The following is a 22,325-nucleotide window of genomic DNA, read 5'->3' on the forward strand; positions in this document are numbered from 1 at the left end:
GTGAGTCTGTGAGTATTTCAACTCTTAATTTCATTTTCTTCTGTTTCTGTCTGTATTCTCTGTCACCAGCTAATTTCTCCTTTGTCTTTATCATCCTCCTACTCCCACCATTCAGGGAGATCCAATCTTCATAGACAACTTGGCCCCACTGAGCAGCTCACACGTCCAGGATCCTTGGGCCCCTTCACACCTGCTTCTCAGTGCAGGGTCATGAATGGAACTCAGGCTCTAGGATTGTCTTCAAAGGAGCTGAGCCTGCTTAGGATGTTCCATATTTACAGCACTCCTGACTAAAGGGCTGGACAGACTGCTGTTTTTATGTGAGGGAAATATGTTGTGGGGGGAGGACTTAAGATCCTCTCAGTCCTCTTAAGATTGTCTTTTCCAGTCTCTGGGTTTTCTTCTTTAAAATTTAATAAGGGAAACTGTACAGACCCAACTTACAAGGTCAAAGAAGATATCAAAAGGACACTTGCAAACATTATTGAAGTATACTCCATAAGTATACCCCCCAAGGTTTTCTTGAGAATTAGTAAACAACAAAAACAGGTTTTGGTTTTGGTTTTTTGTTGTGTTTTTTTTTTTTTTTCAACATTCCTGGAGTTGCTCAGTGCTAACTAATCAGTTTACCACAAAAATATACAAACAACATTTACTATTTCCAGAATGCAGTATTCTTCCCTTTCTCTTATAAATCCTGTGTTTCACTTACTGCTGCATTAAAATCAACTTCATTAAAATGAAGTCTTTACAATGTCGTGGCTTAAATCAAGAGTGATTTGTTAGGCTGTCTGAGGGCTTGGCTGGGTGGTTCTTCTGTTCCAAACAGCACTCCACTGCATTTAGCTGGTGGCTGATACCTGGTCTGAAAGATCCGAGCAACTTCATTGTGCATGTATGGCACCTTATTGCTTCACCATACGGCCTTGCTATAGCTAGCTTTGACGTCCTCACAGAATGGTTGTCTTAGGATGGTTAGACTTTCTTCTAAGAAGACAAGGTGCAAATGCTTATCAAGCCTCTGTTCTCACCATACTTGCTAATTAATGTCCCCTTGACCAAAGCAAGTCACATGGCCAAGCCCAGATTCAATACCAGGGCATGAATACTGGGAGGTCCATTGGTTCCCTAGGGACCACTGATACAGCAATATACTGTATTGTTTTGCCTTTGTCCCTGACTCAGTCCCTCCACTTACTCCTTTACATGTCTAAATTATGCACCTGGAAAATACTAAATAGTATGAAACTAAATGTTTCTGAGTTATTCTTTCACTGTTTATTTCTGGCACTAATGCCTACTTGGACCAACTGTAGCACACAATAGAAACATGTATCCTAGAGAACTTTCTGTAGCTAGAGGAAGGAGAGCTGGCTCAGAAGGAGAAGATAGATTCAAAGCACAAGGAGGACTCAAGGGGAAGTTGCCAATTTGAAGATGGAGAGGGCAACATGATATGGAGGTCAAGTACCTTGAAGAATCTGATAGATGACGCGATCACCGACCGGCAGTGACCGCGGAACGCTGTGGATGGCTCGTCAATACTCGAGAAAAACATACACAGAGACAACCAAGTCCTGTGTGGAAGTAAGAACGGAATGGCCACTCTCTGTGGTGGGGAGAGCGTGCCATTCCCCTGCCAGAGAGGCTTTTTTTTTTTTTCCCCATATTTTTTTTTATTTTAATCATTGTTCAAGTACAGTTTTCTCCCCCCTACTCCCACTCCAGCCCACCCCAGAGAGGCTTTTTATTGGTTTCGTTTGCATAAAAATTGAGGTAAAGCTCATTACTCATTGCTAGGAAGTAAGGATCAAACAATAGGTAACAAGGAAGTCTGAGGGCCTATTTTGAGTCAGGGTCAAAGAGCTGTAAAAAACTTTAAGGAACAAACTTACTTCTTCCCTGGACCCTTATCATTCAACTGAGAGCATTCTAAACAAAGCAGGTTTCACAGGATTTTACATATTCTTTCTTAGGCCTGATCACCCAGAGAACCCGCCCTTTTCAGCACAGAGCTGTACCACCCTGTCATTGTTTCAGGCTTAGGTGGAGCAAGGGAACTAAGGCAACCAAAAGATAAGGAGATTTTCTTGCAGGCAATGAGGACTGAGGCTATGTCAAAGCCAAGGGACGAGGGTCCATCACCCCCTTTTGCTGTAGCCCCCGAAGTCCTTTCTTGGGGGCCTCCCACGTGATCATGCCTGCCTTAGGTCGTTCCCCCCTTGGGGAATCTTACCCATCATTGGCTGACCAACCAAGCATTGGGGGTCAAGTAAAAGGAGAAGAAGCGGCGCTCCTGCCAGGGAGATAAGCTTTTGTCTCCTTGCTGGCTTACGGTCCAAGGTCATTCCTTCAGGCTTAGCCTTAGCCTTGGCGGGGGTTACAGCTTCTGATACTAGGCAGGGCGGTTCCCAACAGATAGAGGCTCTCAGCTGACAGCCATCAACAAAACTGGAGCCTCATCCCTGCAGCCCAAATAACTGAATTCTGTCAACACACTGAATGAGTTTGGAAAGAGAGTCGCCCTCAGAGCCTCCAGATAAGAGTCCAGCTCACCAACACTTGATATCAGCCTGTGTAACCTGAGCCAGAACTAGCTGAGTTCACCAGATTCCTGGCCTCCAGAACTGGGCTGGAATGCTGATCTTTTCTGTTGGACTGGGACTTACACCACTGATTCTCCTGGCTCTCAGGACTTTGAACTTGGACTAGAACTACACCACTGGCTTTCTTGGATCTTCAGCTTGCAGACCACAGTTTGTGGGACTTCTTAGCTTCCATAATTATGTGAGCCAATTTCTTAAGATACCTGTCTGTGTACCTACTATTCATTCTGGTTTCCTGTAGAACCCTGACTAATACAGCATATATGTATATTTATGTGCACACACACAAAGCTGGAAATACAGGTTATGAAATATTTTTAATCCTCTTGCTGGAAAGGAAAAGTATAAAACCCTATATCACTTTGAGTTTTGAAAAGAATATCAGTGGGGAGTGGTGGAAATGCAGACAACGTATCCCCAGTTTCAGGATATTGGGGAACCACTGTAACTGTAATACAACTATAATTGAACAACAATAAAATAAAATATCAGTAATAGCTCTAAACATTCAACTTGATGACAGAAATGAAAATTGTATTACAAAAATAAATTTTTTTTTGATTAGCCTTATAGTATATTTTGATATCAGGTAGCATGATCCCTCCAAATTTGTTTTTCTTTCTCGATTACTTTGGCATTTCAGGGTCTTTTGTGGTTCCATATAAATTTTAGGATTATTTATTCTAGTTCTGTGAAAAATGCTGTTGGTATTTTGATGGGAGTTGCATTGAATCTGTAGAATGCTTTGGCTGATGTGGACATTTTAACTATGTTAATTCTTCCTATCCATGAACACAGTATATGCTTCCATTTATTTGTATCTTCTTCAATTTCTTTCTTCATTGTCTTACAATTTTCTGAATACCAGACCTTTTAGCTCCTTGGTTAAATTTATTTCTAGGTAATTTTTATGCAGTTGTAAATGTGATTGTTAATTTCTGCTTCTGATAGTTTTCTATATTGGTGAAATGATTTCTGAGTATTAAAAAAAGAAAAAGAAAAGGAAGAAAGAAACATGCAGCCCAACAGTGCATCCCATGCAGACATGGATACTTTTCACCTTTGGCTCCCCTTCTGTGGCTGCACCCACAAGTCTGGTTTCTGAGGTTGCTGGCCCTTGCACACTAAATCTGAAGTTTGTTCTGACTGTGATTATGAGTGCACATGACTGCACACATGCCCCACAATGGGATAGGAGTGGGAGAACTCTTGAGTTTTGATTTCCTGGCTGAGTCATTAAGTGATTCCTTTTGTATAGAAGACTGTAGGAATCAGGTCCTAGTTGGGAGGCAGATGAAACAATGTGGAACATGGTTCACTTATAAGTTGTGGCTTGTTGAACTGTTTTATGTTTTTGCTATATAGGTCCCTCTAACTAGAGATCCCTCCCCCCCTCTTCCAAAACTCTGTCCTTTTTCATGTGTATTTATTATGACATGACAGTTGTAAATATATATGCAAAAATGGATTTCTTGTAACAAAGAAGAAATCAAATCCCTAGAATGCAATGGTCATCTTTCTTTAATATTTCTAAACAATCGAGTAATTCAAAATGTGTGCCCTTTTAGGACTCTATAAATAAAGTTAAACAGAGAACAGAGAAGAAACTCAGGTCTTTCCAATTGTATCAAGAAAATGATTGCACTCTCTGCAGTGCTTATGTATTAAGACAGTAGGTAATGTTATGGTCCTATTAATTTTCTTTGGAATTCAATGTAGTTGTGTATTGAACTTAATAGAAGGAAAGTTTAAATAGCAGTTGTGTATTGAACTTAATAGAAGGAAAGTTTAAATAGCAATGAGATTGAGAACTCTGAGCACTTGCAACAAGCCCAGCTTCCCCTAAACTACCCCATAGTTTGTTAATATCAGTATTCAGATTCCTGATTCATTTATGTATCTGTTTCCATGTGGCAGGGACATTCTGATACTTAATGAACAATGCTTGGAGTTCCATAGTTAACTTTCGAGTCTTCTAGAGGATTGCAAACAACCAAAAAGGCTTATTGAATTCCATCTTGCTATGCAAAGTTTTATCAAATGAGCAAGTAGTAGATCGAATGCATCCCCAATTATGTACCATTTTCAAACCAAGTCTTAACTTTTTCAATACATTGTAGTAACTAATTCAGGGGAGGGAAAAGGATAACCCAGGTTTTTAGACTGACTATTTTTGAGCTATGGGGCTCATTTTGAAAGACTGCTGTCCAGATAAACTGTTGCTACAGGTATTAGAAGTTTCTTATGAATCCAAGTTGTTCATTCACTCATAGCCTAATTTAAAAATGAGATTTTTTGCACATGAGCAAAAACCTTTTGCTGAGTACAGAAGAAGGTGGACTCTATCTACAGTTATCTTCTGACCACAGCACCAGCTCTGGATGAGGTAATGTGGAGGGGTAATTTGTCAAGCCATAGAAAGAAAATCAAAACTCTAGGAAGGGTGCAACCTCCCACCATTTTAGAAGGTACCAGATTCATTTGTACTATTAGGAATGCTAGTTTTGTGTAAAAATAATGACTTACCTGTTTTCCCCCCAACTTTAGATCAAAAAGCTTTCAAATGTTACAAGTTATGCCAAACCAAAAAAAAAAAAAAAAGAAAAAAGAAACACAACAGAAAGAACATAAAACAAGAAAAAATTATTTTAAACCTACACAAAAATAAAAAGCCCACACCTTTTATTTCTGCTTTGAAATGCAAATAGTAGATCTCAGTTTCTCTGACAGTATAAAGACAGCTTTGTAAGTTAGTTACCTGTCCTACTGGGAGTGCTGTATGAAGCCACCCCCCAGCAGCCTCCCAGATCTGCCCACTTGCACTCTTTTAGTGGGGTACCATTTGCTCTTTTTCTTTTTAAGCTTTGTCTTTACTTGTGTATCCTGACCAAGAAATATCTCTGATTATGATCAATGTTTATGTCAAAGTGTAGGCTAGTTAAACTTTTGTAAAGTTGCCTGATATGTCATTTGTTAGGTTATAAACATCTCAATGAAGGGTTCTATGTGTTGTATACAAATCTTAATTATTTTGAAATGGACAAATTTATCATTACATTTGTAACTTTGTGCAATTTTTTACTATGTGCCTAGCTTGGTGTCAGTTCAGCTAAAATTAAAAAAGAAAAGGTGCGTGAAGAGTTAAAAATCAGAAATTAAACCAACTATAGCCCTGGCTGGTGTGGTTCAGTGGACTGAGTGCCCACCTGTGAACCACATGGTCTCAGGATAGATTCCCAGTCGGGGCACATGCCTCAATTGCGGGCCAGGTCCCCAGTTGGGACATGGGAGAGGCAACCACACGTTGATGTTTCTCTCCTTCTCTCTTTTCCCCTCTCTCAAAATAAATAAAATCTTCTAAAAAATAAAAAAAAAGTATATAGAGATGACTATTTTATATGACATGACCCAATCCTGCATTTATTTCTACCCCTTTTTTGAAAGCATTTATAAAACTAGTTGAGGACAGGTATACTTTTTTAACTATTTAGTACAATTTGTGCCTTTTTTGTCTGTATGTGAATAAATGCTGCACATTTTGCAATGAAAAAAAAAGAAAATGGGATCTTCCAAATGCCACAGAAACCAAGACTTAATCCCCAAACCTTAGGTACATTTAGCACATTTTTTTTAATCCTCCCCCAAGGATGTGCTTACTGATTTTAGAGACGGGGAAGGAAAGGAGAAAGGGAGAGAAACATCAATGTGAGTGAGAAACACTGATCAGTTGCCTTTCCTAAGCACCCCGACCAGGATGAACCCACAACCTAGACATGTGCCCTGACCGGTAATCAAACCCCTGACCTTTCCAGTTTGTGGGATGACACCCAACCAACTGAGCCACACTAGCCAGGGCCATTTAACACTTTTTGAAACTGGTAAAAAATGAGTATCATTATTGTCAGGGGGTGAGCAAAAAAAGGATGGAGAGACCATCCTTCTGAATTCAAAAGAGAGCTGCAAAATTACTTAGATTCTAACAAAGGGAATAATAAAAATTCTATTTTTTTCTGCATTAGAGTGACTCAGATAGTTCCTCTACCTCATAGTTACTCTATGAGATAATATATGTGAAGGCACTTTGAAAATGATATTAGAGGGCACTGCATCAAGTGTAAGTAGTAATCATAACACTTTGGGAAAAATAATAAGTAGCAAAGTGTATTAGAAAAGACAGGTCCTGGACATCAAGGAATCTGAGTTATTGTCCCCACAATACATATTTTTTTAATGAAGCAGTTTAACAATATTCTTTTCCTATAGCTTCTTCCAACTCTGGAGACTAGCAGATGGAGTTATCCAGTTTTCCCATTAGATGTCAGAAAGCCAGGGTGTCTTAGATTTTTTTATGCACTTATTAAATATTTTCAAAAGATCTGCTGTGTGGCAGGACATTGCTCAGGACTTGGGATACATATTAGTGAAAAAAATACTTGGAGGGAAGATGAGCAAAAAGCTGTGTATGATAAATAACTTATATATCATAAAGAGATGTGTGCAATAGAAAAAAACAGGAAGGTAAGGAAGCTGTGGGGCTTCCATTTCTAAATAGGGCAGTCTAGGTAAACAGCACTGAGAAAGTGCCCAGAGCAGACTCTGAAGATGTTCCTTCTGTGTCACCCAGACAACCCCAGAGAAGGTTACTTCCTGCAGTTACTTCCTATTCATAACGACAGTTTCTGTCTCTCTGCCCAAGGGTATTATATAGAAGCAGGATAGGCCTAATGTGCCAGAGAATAATGCCGCTGGGAGTTACTGCAAACAGTGAGACGTGGGTGTTGGTGAATAAATACTCTTTTCTACATAATCTCTCCTAATCCAGCAAGGCTGAGCCCTCGTGACACCAGTGCTTAGACGTGCCCTTTATATACTTCCTTCCTTCACCTGTTTCACTCCCCACTCCCTCACCATAATTCCTCAATGATATTCCAGGTAAACTACCTGTTAGGGTAGCCATTGCCAAAGGCTATGAAGGAATTCACAAAAACAGGAAAGAGCAGAGAGCAAAGTGTATTCACTTTCCAAGTGAGGAAAGAGGCTAAGCATGGAGAAATGTACCAGCATCAAAAGGTTGGGACTGTGAGCTTTTATTGAATTATAAAGATGGGGGGTGGGGGGTGTGGTACCCATTGCTTTGTTTGGCCACTGGGCTGTTAGGGGTGTTGCAACACAGGAGATTTCAGTTGGTTTTGTGTAAACTGCAGTTTTCTCCAATGTTATCTTTAGCCTACAGCTGTGGGGAATAGTTAGGTATGTTCTGTTCTTGCTCTTCCTATAATTTTTTCAGTCCTGGGGGCATAAGCTCAGAAGAATAAAATGGTAGTCATGTTTAAAGAGGTCATAAGCCTGCTCAGCAAATGGCACCACAACAGCAAATGGCTTGAGCTTTATCCTTCCATTCCTCTTTCTGGTTTTAAAATTATTTTATTCTTAATGATTGGATCCAATCAGGGCACTATGGGTGAAGGTCTTATCTTCTCATGGCTACTTCCTGCTGGTTAGGATATAGAGTTGTCCCTACCGAAGGGTCCAGGTATGGGTCATTAAGAGGAAGATGGTGAAATTGGACAGCCCAAAAAGCAAGAGCTATGGTCAGAGGCCATTTGTGGAGGGAATCTCCTAGAGCCTGGACATTTCGCTGAATGAAGGATATGAGATATTTGAGGAGACATGGCCCAAAAGTGAGAATAAAGAAAAAGGCAGCATCTGACTCCCGCTCTCACAGCCATCGCAGTACATTGAGCTCCACAGAGACAGTGTAGGGACAAGTGCATGCTGGACAGGCACTGGGCAACTCTGTGCTCGCTGAGGAAAAGTAATTAATCACAGGCAAAGGAGATCCTAAGAAACCAGAGGCAAAATGTAATCATATGCGCTCTTTGTGAAAACTTGCCAGGAGGAGCACAAGAAGAAGCATGCAGATGCTTCAGTCAACTTCTCAGAGTTTTCTAAGAAGTGCTCAGAGGGGTGGAAGATCGTGTCTGCTAAAGAGAAAGGAAAACTTGAAGACATGGCAAAGGCAGACAAGGCCCATTATGAAAGAGAAATGAAAACTTATATTCCTCCTAAAGGGGAAACAAAAAAGAAGTTCAAAGATCCCAACGCACCCAAGAGGCCCCCTTTGGCCTTTTTCTTGTTTTGTTCTGAGTATCGCCCCAAAATTAAAGGAGAGCATCCCGGCCTATCCATTGGTGATGTTGCAGAGAAGCTGGGAGAGGTGTGGAGTAACACTGCTGCAGATGACAAACAGCCTTATGAAAAGAAGGCTGCTAAGCTGAAGGAGAAATACGGGAAGGATATTGCTGCATACCAAGCTAAAGAAAAGCCTGATGCTGCAAAAAGGGGAGTCATCAAGACTGAAAAAAGTAAGAAAAAGAAGGAAGAAGAGGAGGAAGCTGAAAATGATGATGAATAAATTGGCTCTAGCGCAGTTTTTTTTCTTGTCTATAAAGCATTTAACCTCCTGTACCCAACTTACTCCTTTTAAAGAAAAAAATTGAAAGATAAGGCTGTGTACAATTTGGTTTTGAACTGTACAGTGTCTTTTTTTTTTGTATAGTTAACATACTGCCGAATGTGTCTTTAGATAGCCCTGTCCTGGTGGTATTTTCAGTAGCCACTAACCTTTCCTGGTACACAGTATGGGGGTTGTAAACTGGCATGGAAGTTTAAAGCAGGTTCTTGTTGGTGCACAACACAAACTAGTTATATATGGGGATGGTAGTTTTTTCATCTTCAGTTGTCTCTGATGCAGCTTATACAAAATAATTGTTCTGTTAACTAAATACCACTCTATAATTGCAAAAAAAAAAAATGCCTCTTCTAAATGCTTCTAAGTAGATACAATCTTTTTTATTTAAAAAAATGAGAGAGAGAGAAGAAAATGGCTAATATAGGTCCTAGGGAGTCAGCCAGGAAAATCGGGACCAGATACTGGCCTTAAAATTCCACCAGTAAAATCCTCCTGAGGCCCATTCTTTATAGTACTTGTTTGTTTTGTCAATGATATTTTTAAATTGTTTTGTATTTTTCCAAATAGGTTATTACTAAGAATGAGTGAGTGAAGACCTGATCTCCCAGAGCCCAAGGAGGCTGGGGATTTGCAGAGTGGCCTGAGACCTTCCATCCACCCCTGTGATGGAGATAGGAAAGGGAGCCAAAGGGCCCCACGACTCAGAAAGAGCAGAGTAAGTGGCTCTGGTATCAATTATGAAATCAGTTAGCCCTGGCTGGCATGGCTCTGTGGATTGAGCACCAGCCTGAGAATCAAAGGATCGTTGGTTCAATTCCCAGTCAGGGCATATACCTGGGCTGTGGGCCAGGTCCCCATTAGAGGGCACATGAAAGGCAACCATACATTGATGTTTCTCTCCCTCTCTTTAAAAAAAAAAAAAAAGAAAGAAAGAAAAGAAATCAATTAGTGTACCTACAACAGAAAGAGTTACCTGGGGCTCAACCAATTTGATGGTGAAAGTGGAGCCTGGTCTGATGTCAGGACCTGTCAGTCCAATGTCTGGAGGAGGCCAAGGAGGTCTGTGGGTATGGAGGGAGCCTTTCTAGGAGTGCCTGCTGGCGCTGGAAGGGGAGTTCCCTCTCCTCTCTTGAGGGGAGGGCACTCCCTCTTTCAGTGCCCCATCTTTTTACAGCATGAGCACACTCCTGGAAGATTTTTTTAGGACACTCTTTGCTCCAGTGACCCTCTTGTTTGCAGTTGAAGCAGGTTCAGAGCCCTGGTGCCCCCAATGGGCTGTCCTTGCTGCTGTGTTGGGGGCCTCAGGTAAGTTTCTCCCTGAAGAGGCCCCTTAACTGCTGAGGCTACCAATTAGGAAATCTCTTTTTGCTCCTGGGATCATTGTCAGTCCCACACCCTTTTCTTCTTTTGTCTAGTCTCATCAAAATTGTTTCAGATTTTGAAAGCCAGATTGACTAACTCTGATTATGGAGTCTGAGGGCCCTTTTCTAGTTTTTGGAGTTTGCATCAAATGTCAGGTGCTGACAGGGAGATGAAGTGCATTGCTAGGACAGACTGACCTTTCTTAGAATTAGAGTTTAGGTGAGTATAGAGGCAAAAGGCCTCCAAGAGCCTAGAGAGGAAAAGAGCAGTATTCTCATCTGGCCATTGAGTGATTTCCTTAACCTGGTCATAATTAATAGGCTCAGGAGTCTCCCTCTTCATTCTCACTATGAGGCAGGAGAGCATGTGTTCCTGTTTATGGCAACCAGGAGACTCCCGCTGATAGTGTCAATTAGGGTCCTGGTCAGGGTCAGCCATGGGGCCAGCAGCATAAGCATGAGGCTCTCTCTAATTTTGGTCATCCCCCATATTCCCATGCCTTAGCCCAAATACGGCCTTTCTCTGCAGGATTAGCACAGGTGGAAAAAAATGATGTGATTATCTCTCCAGAAGAGGTCATAGGATATTCAAATTCCTTTGTAAACTTAGCTGGGCCAACTGAAAACTGCTAACCTGGGCCTCAATTTGGGGAAAGCTAGACATAGAAAAGAGAATCTGGACCCAAATAATGCTGCCTGGTCCAGCAACCTCATGGAGAGGGAGCTGGGCCGCAAGCTTAGGGGTTTCTTGAAAGGGACGGCCAGGATGGACATGGCTTCAAGAAAACCAATCTGAAGTGGCGATAGAGGGAGAGTTCTGAGGAGGGGAAGTGGGGAGAAGAGAAGAAGGGGGTGTTAAAAAGTCAGGTGAAGGAGTGGATATGGAGGAGGAACAGGTGCAGAGAGGGAGCGATTGTCCGAATCTTGGGAAGATGGAGAAGGAAAGGAAGTTGGTGTAACTTACATCATAATACAGGAGGCTTGAAGATTGAGATGATAAGAAAGTTCAAAAAACCCATGAATGTAAGGAAGCTCAGACCATTTCTCAAGACTGTGACAGTACAGGTTAAGTTGGAGGATAGTATTATAGTTAAGATATCTGTTTGTGGGCCAGATCTCCCGATCGCCTAGTTTGTATTGGAGCCATATTGCAATAGAAAATCAAGCACTTGGGCTTGAAGTCAGTAAGTCCCAGAGCCTTCAAGTTCTTGAGGAGACATCCCAATAGGGAGTCCCTGGGTGGAGTTGAATGAGCACTGCCCATGGCAAGAACTACAAGAAAAGAAGAGAAGAACATCTTGGGATGGAAACATGAGATCTGTCCTAAAGTCAGGCATGCCTGAGTCCAAGGGCAGACTGAGACCATGAAGACAGAGAAGACCAAACAACAAAGATTTGTCCCAGGGTCAGGAGTCCCTGAGTCCAAGCACAGACAAAACACAGCAGAGAGACAGTTGAGAGGCGTCCCTTTCAGCTGAAACCCTGGGAAAGTGATAGTTACACCCAATCAGGATTTATAACAATGAGACGGAACTAAGCTATCACTTTTGACAAAGCAAATGTTTTCACCCCAAGATTTAGAGAGAATTACTGATCACTGGCCATGTAAGGAGGTGAGGAGGAGGCTTCCCACAGTCTGGAGAGACAGAAAATGATTAGAATCCTCTCTCCAAACCTCACAGAGACAGGGTTGGGGGTAAGGCTGCGATGAGCTCCCACTGTCCAGTGTTCCCCTAGTTGCAAGTCTCAGGAGGCAGAGGAGAAGGGTAAATAGAGAATGTCTCCATATGGGTCACTAAAATGTTAGGGTGGCTGTTGATGTGGGCTGTGGAAGAATGTGCAAATAGAGGAAAATGCAATGAGGAAAGTTTATTCTCGTTCAAAGGGAGAAAGGAGGCTAGACACAGAGAAATGCACCAGCACTGAAAGGTTGGGACTGTGAGCTTTTATTGGATTATAAAGGGTGGGGTTTTGCTTTGTGTGGCCACTGGGCTATTAGGGGTGTTGCAACACATAAGGATTCCGTTGGTTTTGTGTAAGCTGCAGTTTTCTCCAATGTTATCTTTTGCCTGCATCTGTAGGGGGTGGTTAGTCACATTTTGTTCTTGCTTCTCCAGTCCTGGGGAAATAAGCTCAGCAGAATAAAAGAGTAGTCATGTTTCACAAAGTCATAGGCCTGCTCAGCAAATGCACCACAATAGAAAATGGTGCCAGCTTTCTCCTTTTCCTACCTGCACCAAAGTCTTTGTCTGGGTTTGCTTGGAAGGAAACCAAATGGAGAGTGGCATTTGAAAAAAGACTTGAAGGATGTAAAGCATCTAGCCATGCAAATGTCTGGGTAGAAACTTCTGGGCAGAGGGACCAGCAAGGGCACAAGTCCTGAAGTGGGAGCCTGCCCAGAGGATTACAGAGTCAGAAAGGCCAGTGTAAGAGGAACAGAGTGAGCAAAGTGGAGACTAATCAGTGTGGCCAGAGAGCTAATAGAGGCCAAGGATCTTTAGGCTATCACAAAGAAATTGTTCATTGGGAAGTCATTGGAAATTTTTAGCAAGGAAAGATGGCTTAACATTTTTAAATGATTGCTCTTCCTTTTTTTAAATATGTTTTTCAATTACAGCTGACATTCCATATTATATTAGATTCAGGTGTATAATGTAGTGGTTAAACAGTTTTATAACTTACAAAGTGATCTCCTCAATAAGTCAAGAATCTACCTGGCACCATACATAGTAATTATAATATCATTGACAATATTCCTTATGTTGTACTTTATATCCAAGTGACTATTTTGTAACTGCAAGTTTATACTTCTTAATCCCTTCACCTTTTTTACTCAGCCCCTCACCCACCTCCCATGTGGCAACCATTAGTTTGTTCTTTGTAAGTCTGTTTCTGTTTTGTTTGTTTACTTATTTTGTTTTTTAGATTCCACATATAAGTGAAATCATATGGCATTTGTCTTTCCCTGAGTGGTTTCACTCCGCAAAATAATCTCTAGGTCCATTCAAATTGTTGCAAATGGTAAGATTTCATTGTTTTTATGGCCAAGTAATATTCCATTGTATATATGTAATACATCTTTTTTTGAAAGATGTATTGTTGTTGAATTGTTGTATGTTGTTGAAATACAGTTGTCTTCATTTTTCCCTCATCACTCTACCCCACCTACCCACCCCAACCTCCCACCCTCAATCCTACCCCCTTTTGGATTTGTCCATCGGTCCTTTATACAAGTTCCTTGATAACCCTTATCTTTATCCAATTGTCCATTGGTGGGTATTTGGGTTGCTTCCATTGTCTTGCCTATTGTAAATAATGAATGAACATGGGATGCATGTATATTTTCAAATTAGTGTTTTGGATTTCTTCACTAACTACCCAGAAATGGAATTGCTGGATCACAGATAGTTCTATTTTTAATTTTTTTGAGGAACTCCATGCTATTACCATAGCGGCCATACTATTCTCCTCATCCTTGCCAACAATTCCTTGTTGACTTGTTGATAATAGCCATTCTGACAGGAATGAAGTGATATCTCATTATTTTACATTTTACATTTTAATTCACATTTCCTGATGATTAGTGACATTGAGCATCTTTTCACATGTCTGTTGGTGATCTGTATGTCCTCTTTAGAGAAATGTTTATACAGGTTCTCTGTCTATTTTTTAAAATTATATTTTATTAATTATGCTATTATAGTTTTCACAATTTTTCCCCCTTTCTACCCCTCCACCCAGCACTCTCCACTCCCTTAGGCAATACCCCCACCATTGTTCATGTCCATGGGTCATGTGTATAAAATCTTTGGCTACCCCATTTCCTGTACTGTACTTTGCATTCCCATGACATTTCTATAACTACCTATTTGTACTTATTAATCCCTTCACCTCTTCACACATTCTCCTACACCTCCCTCCAATTTGGCAACCATCAAAACACTCTCTGTATCCATGATTCTGTTCTTGTTTGCTTATTTTTTAGATTCAATTGTTGACAGATTTATATTTTTTTACCATTTTATTGTTCATACTTTTGATCTCCTTTTTCTTAAATAATTCCCTTTAACATTTCATGTCATAATACTTTGGTGATGATGAACTCCCTTAGTTTTTTCTTGCCTGAGAAGCTCTTTATCTGTCCTTTGATTCTAGTTAATATCTTTGCCAGGTAAAGTAATCTTGGCTGTAGGTCCCTGCTTTTCCTGACTTTGAATATTTCTTGTCAATCCCTTCTAGCCTGCAAAGTTTCTTATGAAAAATTAGTTGGCAGTCTTATGGGAACTCCCTATAGGTAACTAACTTCTTTTCTCTTGCTGCTTTTAAGATTCTCTTTATCTTTACCTTTGTCATTTTAATTATGATGTGTCTTGGAGTGGGCCTCTTTGCATCCATCTTGTTTGGGATTCTTTGTGATTCCTGGACTTGCATGCCTATTTCCTTCACCAAATTAGGGAAGGTGTTTTTTTTTTCATTATTTTTTCAAATAGATTTCCAATTTCTTGCTCCTTCTCTTCTCCTTCTGGCACCCCTATAATGGGAATATTGGTTCTCTTGAAGTTGTCTGAGAGGTTGCTTATGCTATCCTCATTTTTTTTTTGATTCTTTTTTCTTCTTGTTATTCTGCTTGGTTGTTTTTTTGCTTTCTTATATTTCAAATCATCGATTTGATTCTCAGCTTCATCCACTCTACTGTAATTCCCTGTAAATTGTTCTTTATTTCAATTAGTGTATTCTTCATTTTTGACTGGGTCTTTTTTACATTACTGAGGTCCTCACTAATTTTCTCAAGCATCCTTATAACCAATGTTTTGAACTCTGCATCTGAGAGATTGCTTATTTCCATTTCGTTTAGCTCTTTTTCTAGAGTTTTGATTTGTTCTTTCATTTGGGCCATGTTTCTTTGTCTCCTCATTTTGACAGCCTCTCTGTTTCTTTCTATGTATTAGATAGAGTTGCTTTGACTCTGTATCTTGATAGTGTGGCCTAATGAGTAGGTATCCTGTATGGTCCAGTGGCACAGCATCCCCTACTACCCAAGCTGGGTACTTGAGGTGCACCCTTGATGTGGGCTGAGTACACCCCCCCCCTTGTAGTTGACTCTTGGTTGCTGTTGGCAGATCAGGAGATTTACCCAGGCCAGTCAGCTCCAAGGATTGGCTGTGACCACTGACCACCGACCTCCACTTCCTGTGGAGGATCAGGTGTGTAGGGGCAGGGTGGTGGTGCTCCGATGTTGTCTGTAGCTGTCCACTGGGTGCACTGACCTGAGGTTTCCAGGCCAAAGTCATCCTCCACCTGTGTCTTGTCTGGGGCCACCCTGAATGAGCTATAAAGCAATCTGAGATGGCTCTTACTTGTGCTGGGCTTGGAGATTCCGAGGTGAAGCCAAGCTGTGAATCTAGGCTGGCTGCTGTTGTGCCAGGCCTGGATCTCACTGAGGCCACCTATTGCTTGTTTGAGAGGATTTAGAAAGTTGTGAATCTTGAGCCAAGACCTGCCATTCATATGGTAGAGCAGTTTGGGTGGGCCTGTAAATTGGGTGGTGCAGAGTGTGGGGATTTCCAAGGCGGGTCAAACAGTGTTAGCCAATTTGATGGAGTCTCTGATATGGCACCAGCTTGCCTGCTCTGTGGAGGGTTTAGGAAAGGGACAATGGCCTCTGCTTGCCTTGATGTAAGACACTTCAGTTTCTCCCCATATACCACTGATGCCCTTCAAGCTGCTATCCCAGTGCTATAGCTCAGAGGGAGTGAGTCTGGGCAGGTGATTCTGTATTGGGTTCTTTAAAAGGAACTGCTTAGGGCTCCGGAAATTTCTACGACCAACTCAATCCCCACTGGTTTTTATAGACAGAAGTTGTGGGGTCTTAACTTCCTGGCACTGGAACCCTGAGATGTAGGTCCTGGTATGGGGCTGGGAATCCTCACTCCTGAGATTTCCCTCGAGAATTTTAAATCACCACACATGGATGAGGGACCAGCCTGTTCCATGTCTGCCTCCCTCATACCAGTCTGGATGGATGTGGTTTATTTAATAAGATAATTGTTGTCAGACTTCCATTCCATTCCATTTGTGATTATTCTGAGTGATGGTTGTTCTATATTTTAGTTGTAATTTTGAATTGGTTGTGCAAAGAATTGTGCCATATCTGCCTACTCTGCCATCTTGAGTAGAAGAGCCATGTGCTTATTTTTTAAACTGAATTGTTTGTTTCTGGTGTATTAAATGGTATGAGTTCTTTATAAATTTTGGATTATATCCCCTTACAAGATGAATCATTGACAAATATCCTCTATTCTGTGGGTTCTCTTTTTGTTTTGTTGATGGTTTTCTTTACTTTGAAAAAATTTTTAGTTTGGCATAGTCCCATTTGTTTTTCATTTTCTTCTGTTTCCCTTGTTCAAGGAGGTACTTCCAAAAAAATAAAAGCTCAAAGTCAGAGAGTCTATGTCTATGTTTACTTCTAGTATTTTTATTGTTTTGGTCTTACATTTAAGTCTTTAATCCATTTTGATTTATTTTTGTATATGACATAAGGAGGTGGTCTAGTTTAAGTTTTTGCATGTATCTGTCCAGTTTTCACAACACTATTTACTGAAAAAACTTTCTTTATCCCCATTGTATATTCTTGCCTTCTTAGTCATAGATTAATTGAACATATAGAATTTATTTCTGGGTTCTCTATTATTTTCCATTGATATATATATTTCTTTATGCCAGTACCATGCTTTGTTGATTACTATGGCCATGTATAGTTTGATAACAGATAGTATAACACCTCCAACTTTGTTCCTCTTTTTCAAGATTACTGGGGCAGTTTGGGGTCTCTTGTTGTGCCATATAAATTTTGGGATTACTTGTTTTAGTTCTGTGGAAAATGCCATTGGTATTTTTATATGATTTTTTTAGTTTTTCAATTACATTCACCTTTTTACCTGTCCTCTCCAATCCTTCTCCCATCTGGAAACCATGAAAATGTTCTCTGTATCTGTGAATCTGTTTATTTATATTTGTTCATTAATTTTGTTTTTTAGATTCAGTTGTTGATATATATGTATTTATTGCCATTTTATTATTCATATGTGTTATTTTTCCCCCTCCTCTTCTTCAAGAAGACCCTTTAACATTTATTGTAATACTGGTTTGGTGGTGATGAACTCCTTTAGCTTTTTCTTGTCTGAGAAGCTCTTTAGATATCTTTCAGTTCTAAATGATAGCTTGTTGTGTAGGGTAATCTTCATTTTAGCTCCTTGCTTTTCACCATTTTGAATATTTCTTGCCAGTCCAATCTGACCTGCAAAGTTTCTGTAGAGAAATCAACTGACATTCTTATGGGAGCTCCCTTGTAGGTAACTAACTGATTTTCCCTTGCTGCTTTTAATATTCTCTCTTTGTCTTTGAACTTTGACATTTTAATTATGTTGTGTCTTGTTATGAGCCTGTTGGGTTCATCTTGTTTGGGACTCTCTGTGTTTCCTAGGTTTGTATGTCTCTATTTCCCTTACCAGGTTAGGGAAGTTTTCTCTCACTTTTTCACACTGGTTTTCAATTCCTTGCTCTTTCTTTTCTCATTCCAGCATCCCCATGATGCAAATATTGGTATGTGTGAAGTTTTCGCAGAAGCTTTTTATACTACCCTCATTTTTTAAATACTTTTTTTCTTTTTGCTGTTCTCATTGGGGATTTTCTGCTTCCTCATCTTCCAAGTCTCTGCTTTCATCCTCTGCTTCATCTACCCTACTGTTGGTTCCTATAAGATATTCTTCATTTTAATTAATGTATTCTTCATTTATGACTGGTCCTTTTTTATTTTTTTGAGATTTCATTTATTTATTTTTATAGAGAAGGGAAGGAGAAAGAGAAGGAGAGAAATATCAATGTGTGGTTACCTCTCATGCTTTCGCCTACTGGGGACCTGGCCTGCAACCCAAGCATGTGCCCTGACTGGGAGTCAAACCAACCACCATTTGGTTCACAGCCCACACTCAATCCACTGAGCTACACCAGCCAGGGTGACTGGTCCTTTAAAAAAATGTTATTACATTATTAGAGTGACACTGGTCATTAGGGTCATTGTGTACATGTTTCAAGTGTACATGTCTGTGAAACAAGATCTGTACACTGCACTGTATACCCACAACCCAAAATCAAACCATCCTTTGTCACCATGTATTAGACCCTCACTACCTCCCTTCTCTCAGGTAGCCACCACATAGCTGTCTGTTTCCATGAGTTTCAGTTTTATATTCCACATATGAGTGAAATCATATGGTTCTTAGCTTTTTCTGACTGACTTATTTCACTTAGAATAATATACTTAGGTCCATCATGTTGTTGCAAATGGCAGCATTTCATCTTTTCTTATGGCTGAGTAGTAGTCCAGTGTATATATGTACCACATCTTCTTTATCCAGTCCTCTATTACAGGACATTTTGGTCTTAGCCACTATGAATAACACTGCAATGCACAGGAGATACATCTATCTTTGCAATAGATGCCTTCAAGTTTTGGGGGTAGATACCAAGAAAGGAATTGCTGGGTCGTATAGTAATGCTATTCTTAATTTTTTAAGGAACTACCAGACTGTTACATACTGGCTGTAACAGTCTACATTGCAGCAGTGAATGAGGGTTTCCTTTTCTCTACCTTTTCAACACTTGTCATTACCTGTCTTGTTGATAATAGCCATTCAATTAAGTGTAAGGTTACAAATATCATTGTAATTTTGTTTTGCATTTCCCTAATAGCTAGTGATGTTGAACATCTTTTCATATATTTGTTGGCTGTTTGTATGTCTTTTGGGGAGAGGTGTCTGTCAGGTCCTCTGCCCATTTTTTAATTAGGTTTTTGGTGCTGAGTTTTACGAGTTCTTTATATATTTTAGATATTAACCTTATGTTGGAGCTGTTGTTTGCAAATATCTCCCATTCAGTGTGTTGCCTTTTTGTTTTGTTGCTGTTTCCTTTTGATTTTTAGTTTAATATTGTCCCATTCATTTACATTTTTACATGAAAGAGCACCTGTATACATGTTTTATTAAACTATTTAATGTTTACATACAATCATAAATTTTTTGAAACTTCAAAGTTCTTCGATGGTTTCAATATTGTTTTCAAATTAGCATGATAGAACCTTAAATATTACATCATTCTGATTATTTTTTAAAGAGCTAAACCTCTAAGAGATCACTCCAACATAATTGTCCATTAAGTATCTGTAACAAAACTGGGTTCCTAGCTGTTTCAGCATACGGATGGTTCCTCTACTGCCTGGGCGCCCTCTGTGACAGCTTTAACACATTTGGCCATTGTCTGTGAGACTCTGCTGATTGAACCTGTCATGTAGAAGTCTTTTATTGTTAGCTGAGGTAAAACAAGGGAATTAGCAAGAAGTTGCTGGTTCACTAGCTAAGAGAGCTCACTTGCTTGCTGGAAGTAAATAGCTCCTTCAATGTCATCATATCAAACAAGATTAGGAGAGACTTCTTCCCATCTGTTCCTTACTTGATCCAGAGTATTAAATGGAAGAGTTATACCTGCAGTCTCCAAGAGGGCTCTTATAATTTTCCAGTCTTCTCTTGCCAAGCCAGGAGGTGTCACTGCTACTTTAGTCTGCAGAGCTTGGCCCTTGGTATTGACATAAGTAGCAGATTTCTCCATGTAAGCAGCACCTGGGAGAATAGTATCAGCTATAGGAGCTCCAACATCACCATGATGTCCTTGATAAATAATGAAACAATTCTTTGGCAAATCCTGTCAAGTGATACAACTTCCATCTGTCCTAGGAGAAATAGCACTTTGGAAGGGTTCTTTCGAATTGCTTCCACCCCAGGTTCATAGCCAAGATCTAAAGAAGCTCATTTATGGTTCCATATAAATTTTTGAAATATTTGTAATATGTCTCTGACATATATCATAGGTATTTTAATAAGGATTGTATTGTATCTATAAATTTCTTCAGGTAGTATGGACATTTTGATGATGTGAATTCTTCCAACCCAAGAATGCAGTATATGCTTCTATTTATTTGTGTCTTCCTTAATTTATTTCTTAAGTGTTGTGTAGTTTTCTGACTATAGGTCTTTTAACTTCTTGGTTAAGTTTATTCCTAAGTATTTCATTTCTTTTTGTTTCTATAGTAAGTGGGATTTTTTGCCTAATTTCTCTTTCTGATATTTCATGGTTAGTGTACAAAAATGCTTTCAATTGAGTATTTGAATCAACTGAGTATTGACTTTGTATCTCCCTGTTTTGCCAAATTCACTTATTAGGTTGAGTAGATTTTTGGTGGAGTCTGTGGGATTTTCTATGTACACTATCATAGCATCTGCAAACCATGACAGTTTTGTACCCTTATTTCCAATTTGGATGCCTTTTATTTATTTTTTTCTTGTTTTATTGCTGTGGCTAGGACTTCCAATACTATGTTGAATAGAAGTGGTGAAAACGGACATCCTTGTCTTGTTCCTGATCTTAGTGGGAAAGCTTTTAGTTTTTGCCCATTGAGTATGAGGCTGACTGTAGGTCTCTCATATACGACCTTTATTATGTTGAGGAATGCTCCCTCTATTCCCACTTTGGTGAGTGTTTTTATCATAAATGGGTACTGTACCTTATCAAATGTTTTTTCTGCATCTATTGATATGATCATGTGATGTTTGTCTTTACTTCTGTTTATGTGATATATTATGTTTATTGATTTGCAAATATTGTACCATCCTTGCATCCCTGGGATGAATCCCACTTGATTATGGTGTACGATCTTTTTAGTGTATTGCTGAATGTGGTTTGCCAATATTTAGATGAGGATATTAGCGTCTATGTTCATCAGTGATATTGGCCTGAAGTTTTCTTTCTTTGTTGTGTCTTTATGTGGTTTTGGTATTAGTATGATGCTAGCTTCATAAAAAGAGTCTGGGAGTCTTCCATCTTCTTGTATCCTCTTGGAGTGGTCTGGGAAATATAGGGGTTAGCTCTTCTTTAAATGCTTTGTAAAATTCTCGTGTGAAGCCAGGGCTTTTGTGTGGGGGGAGTTTTTTGACTACTGCTTCAATTTTACTAGCTGTTATTGTTCTGTTCAGGCTTTCTGCTTCTTCTTCATTGAGTTTTGGAAGATTATATTTTCCTAGAAATTTGTCCATTTCACACACATTTTCTAATTTCTTGGCATATAGTTCATAGTAATTTCTTACAATCCTTTGTATTTCTGTGGTGTCCGTTGTAATCTCTTCTCTTTCATTTCTGATTGTTTTTATTTGGGTTCTCTCTCTTTTTTTCTTGAGCCTGCTTAAAGGCTTGTCAACTTTATCTTTTCAAAGCACCAGCTCCTGGATTTATTGATCCTTAGAATTGTTCTTTTAGTCTCTATGTCATTTAATTCTGCTCTGATCTTGGTTATTTCCTTTCTTCTACTTGCTCTGGGCTTTGTTTGTTGTAGTTCCTCCAGTTCTTGTAGGCATAGGGTTAGGTTGTTTATTTGAAATGTTTCTATATTTTTTATGTAGGCCTGTATCACTATGAATTTCCTTCTCAGAACTGCCTTCATTGTGTTCCATAAGTTTTGAATTGTTGAGAGTTCATTTTAATTTATTTCCAGAAATTTTTTAATTTCTTCCTTGATCTCATTCTTAACCCATTCATTTTTTAATAACATGCTATTCAATCTCCATGGATTTGAGTGTTTTTGAGTTTTTTCACTGAGGTTGTTTTCTTATTTCAGTCCCTTGTGGTCAGAGAAAATGCTAGATATGATTTCAATTTTCTTGATTTGTAGAGGCTTGCTTTTGTCCTATCATGTGGTCTGTCTTTCAAAATGTTCCATGTGCATTTGAAAAGAATGTGTATTTGGCTTATTTGGGATAAAAGTTTATATATATAAATAGT

The 22,325-nt window shown here is 39.6% G+C and overlaps 1 protein-coding gene across 1 annotated transcript; it reads left to right on the forward strand.

Moving 5' to 3' along the window:
- Positions 1-8,431: 8,431 nt before the first annotated feature.
- LOC114495240 (high mobility group protein B1-like) lies at positions 8,432-9,050 on the forward strand (the record flags this gene model as incomplete). Its single annotated transcript, XM_036022560.1, is given in 2 exon segments — positions 8,432-8,456; positions 8,459-9,050. Coding segments are annotated over 2 exon segments (588 nt in total), but the record flags the coding sequence as incomplete, so codon positions are not given.
- Positions 9,051-22,325: the final 13,275 nt, after the last annotated feature.

Source organism: Phyllostomus discolor, chromosome 4, assembly GCF_004126475.2.
Source record: "Phyllostomus discolor isolate MPI-MPIP mPhyDis1 chromosome 4, mPhyDis1.pri.v3, whole genome shotgun sequence".
NCBI classification, from domain to species: domain Eukaryota; kingdom Metazoa; phylum Chordata; class Mammalia; order Chiroptera; family Phyllostomidae; genus Phyllostomus; species Phyllostomus discolor.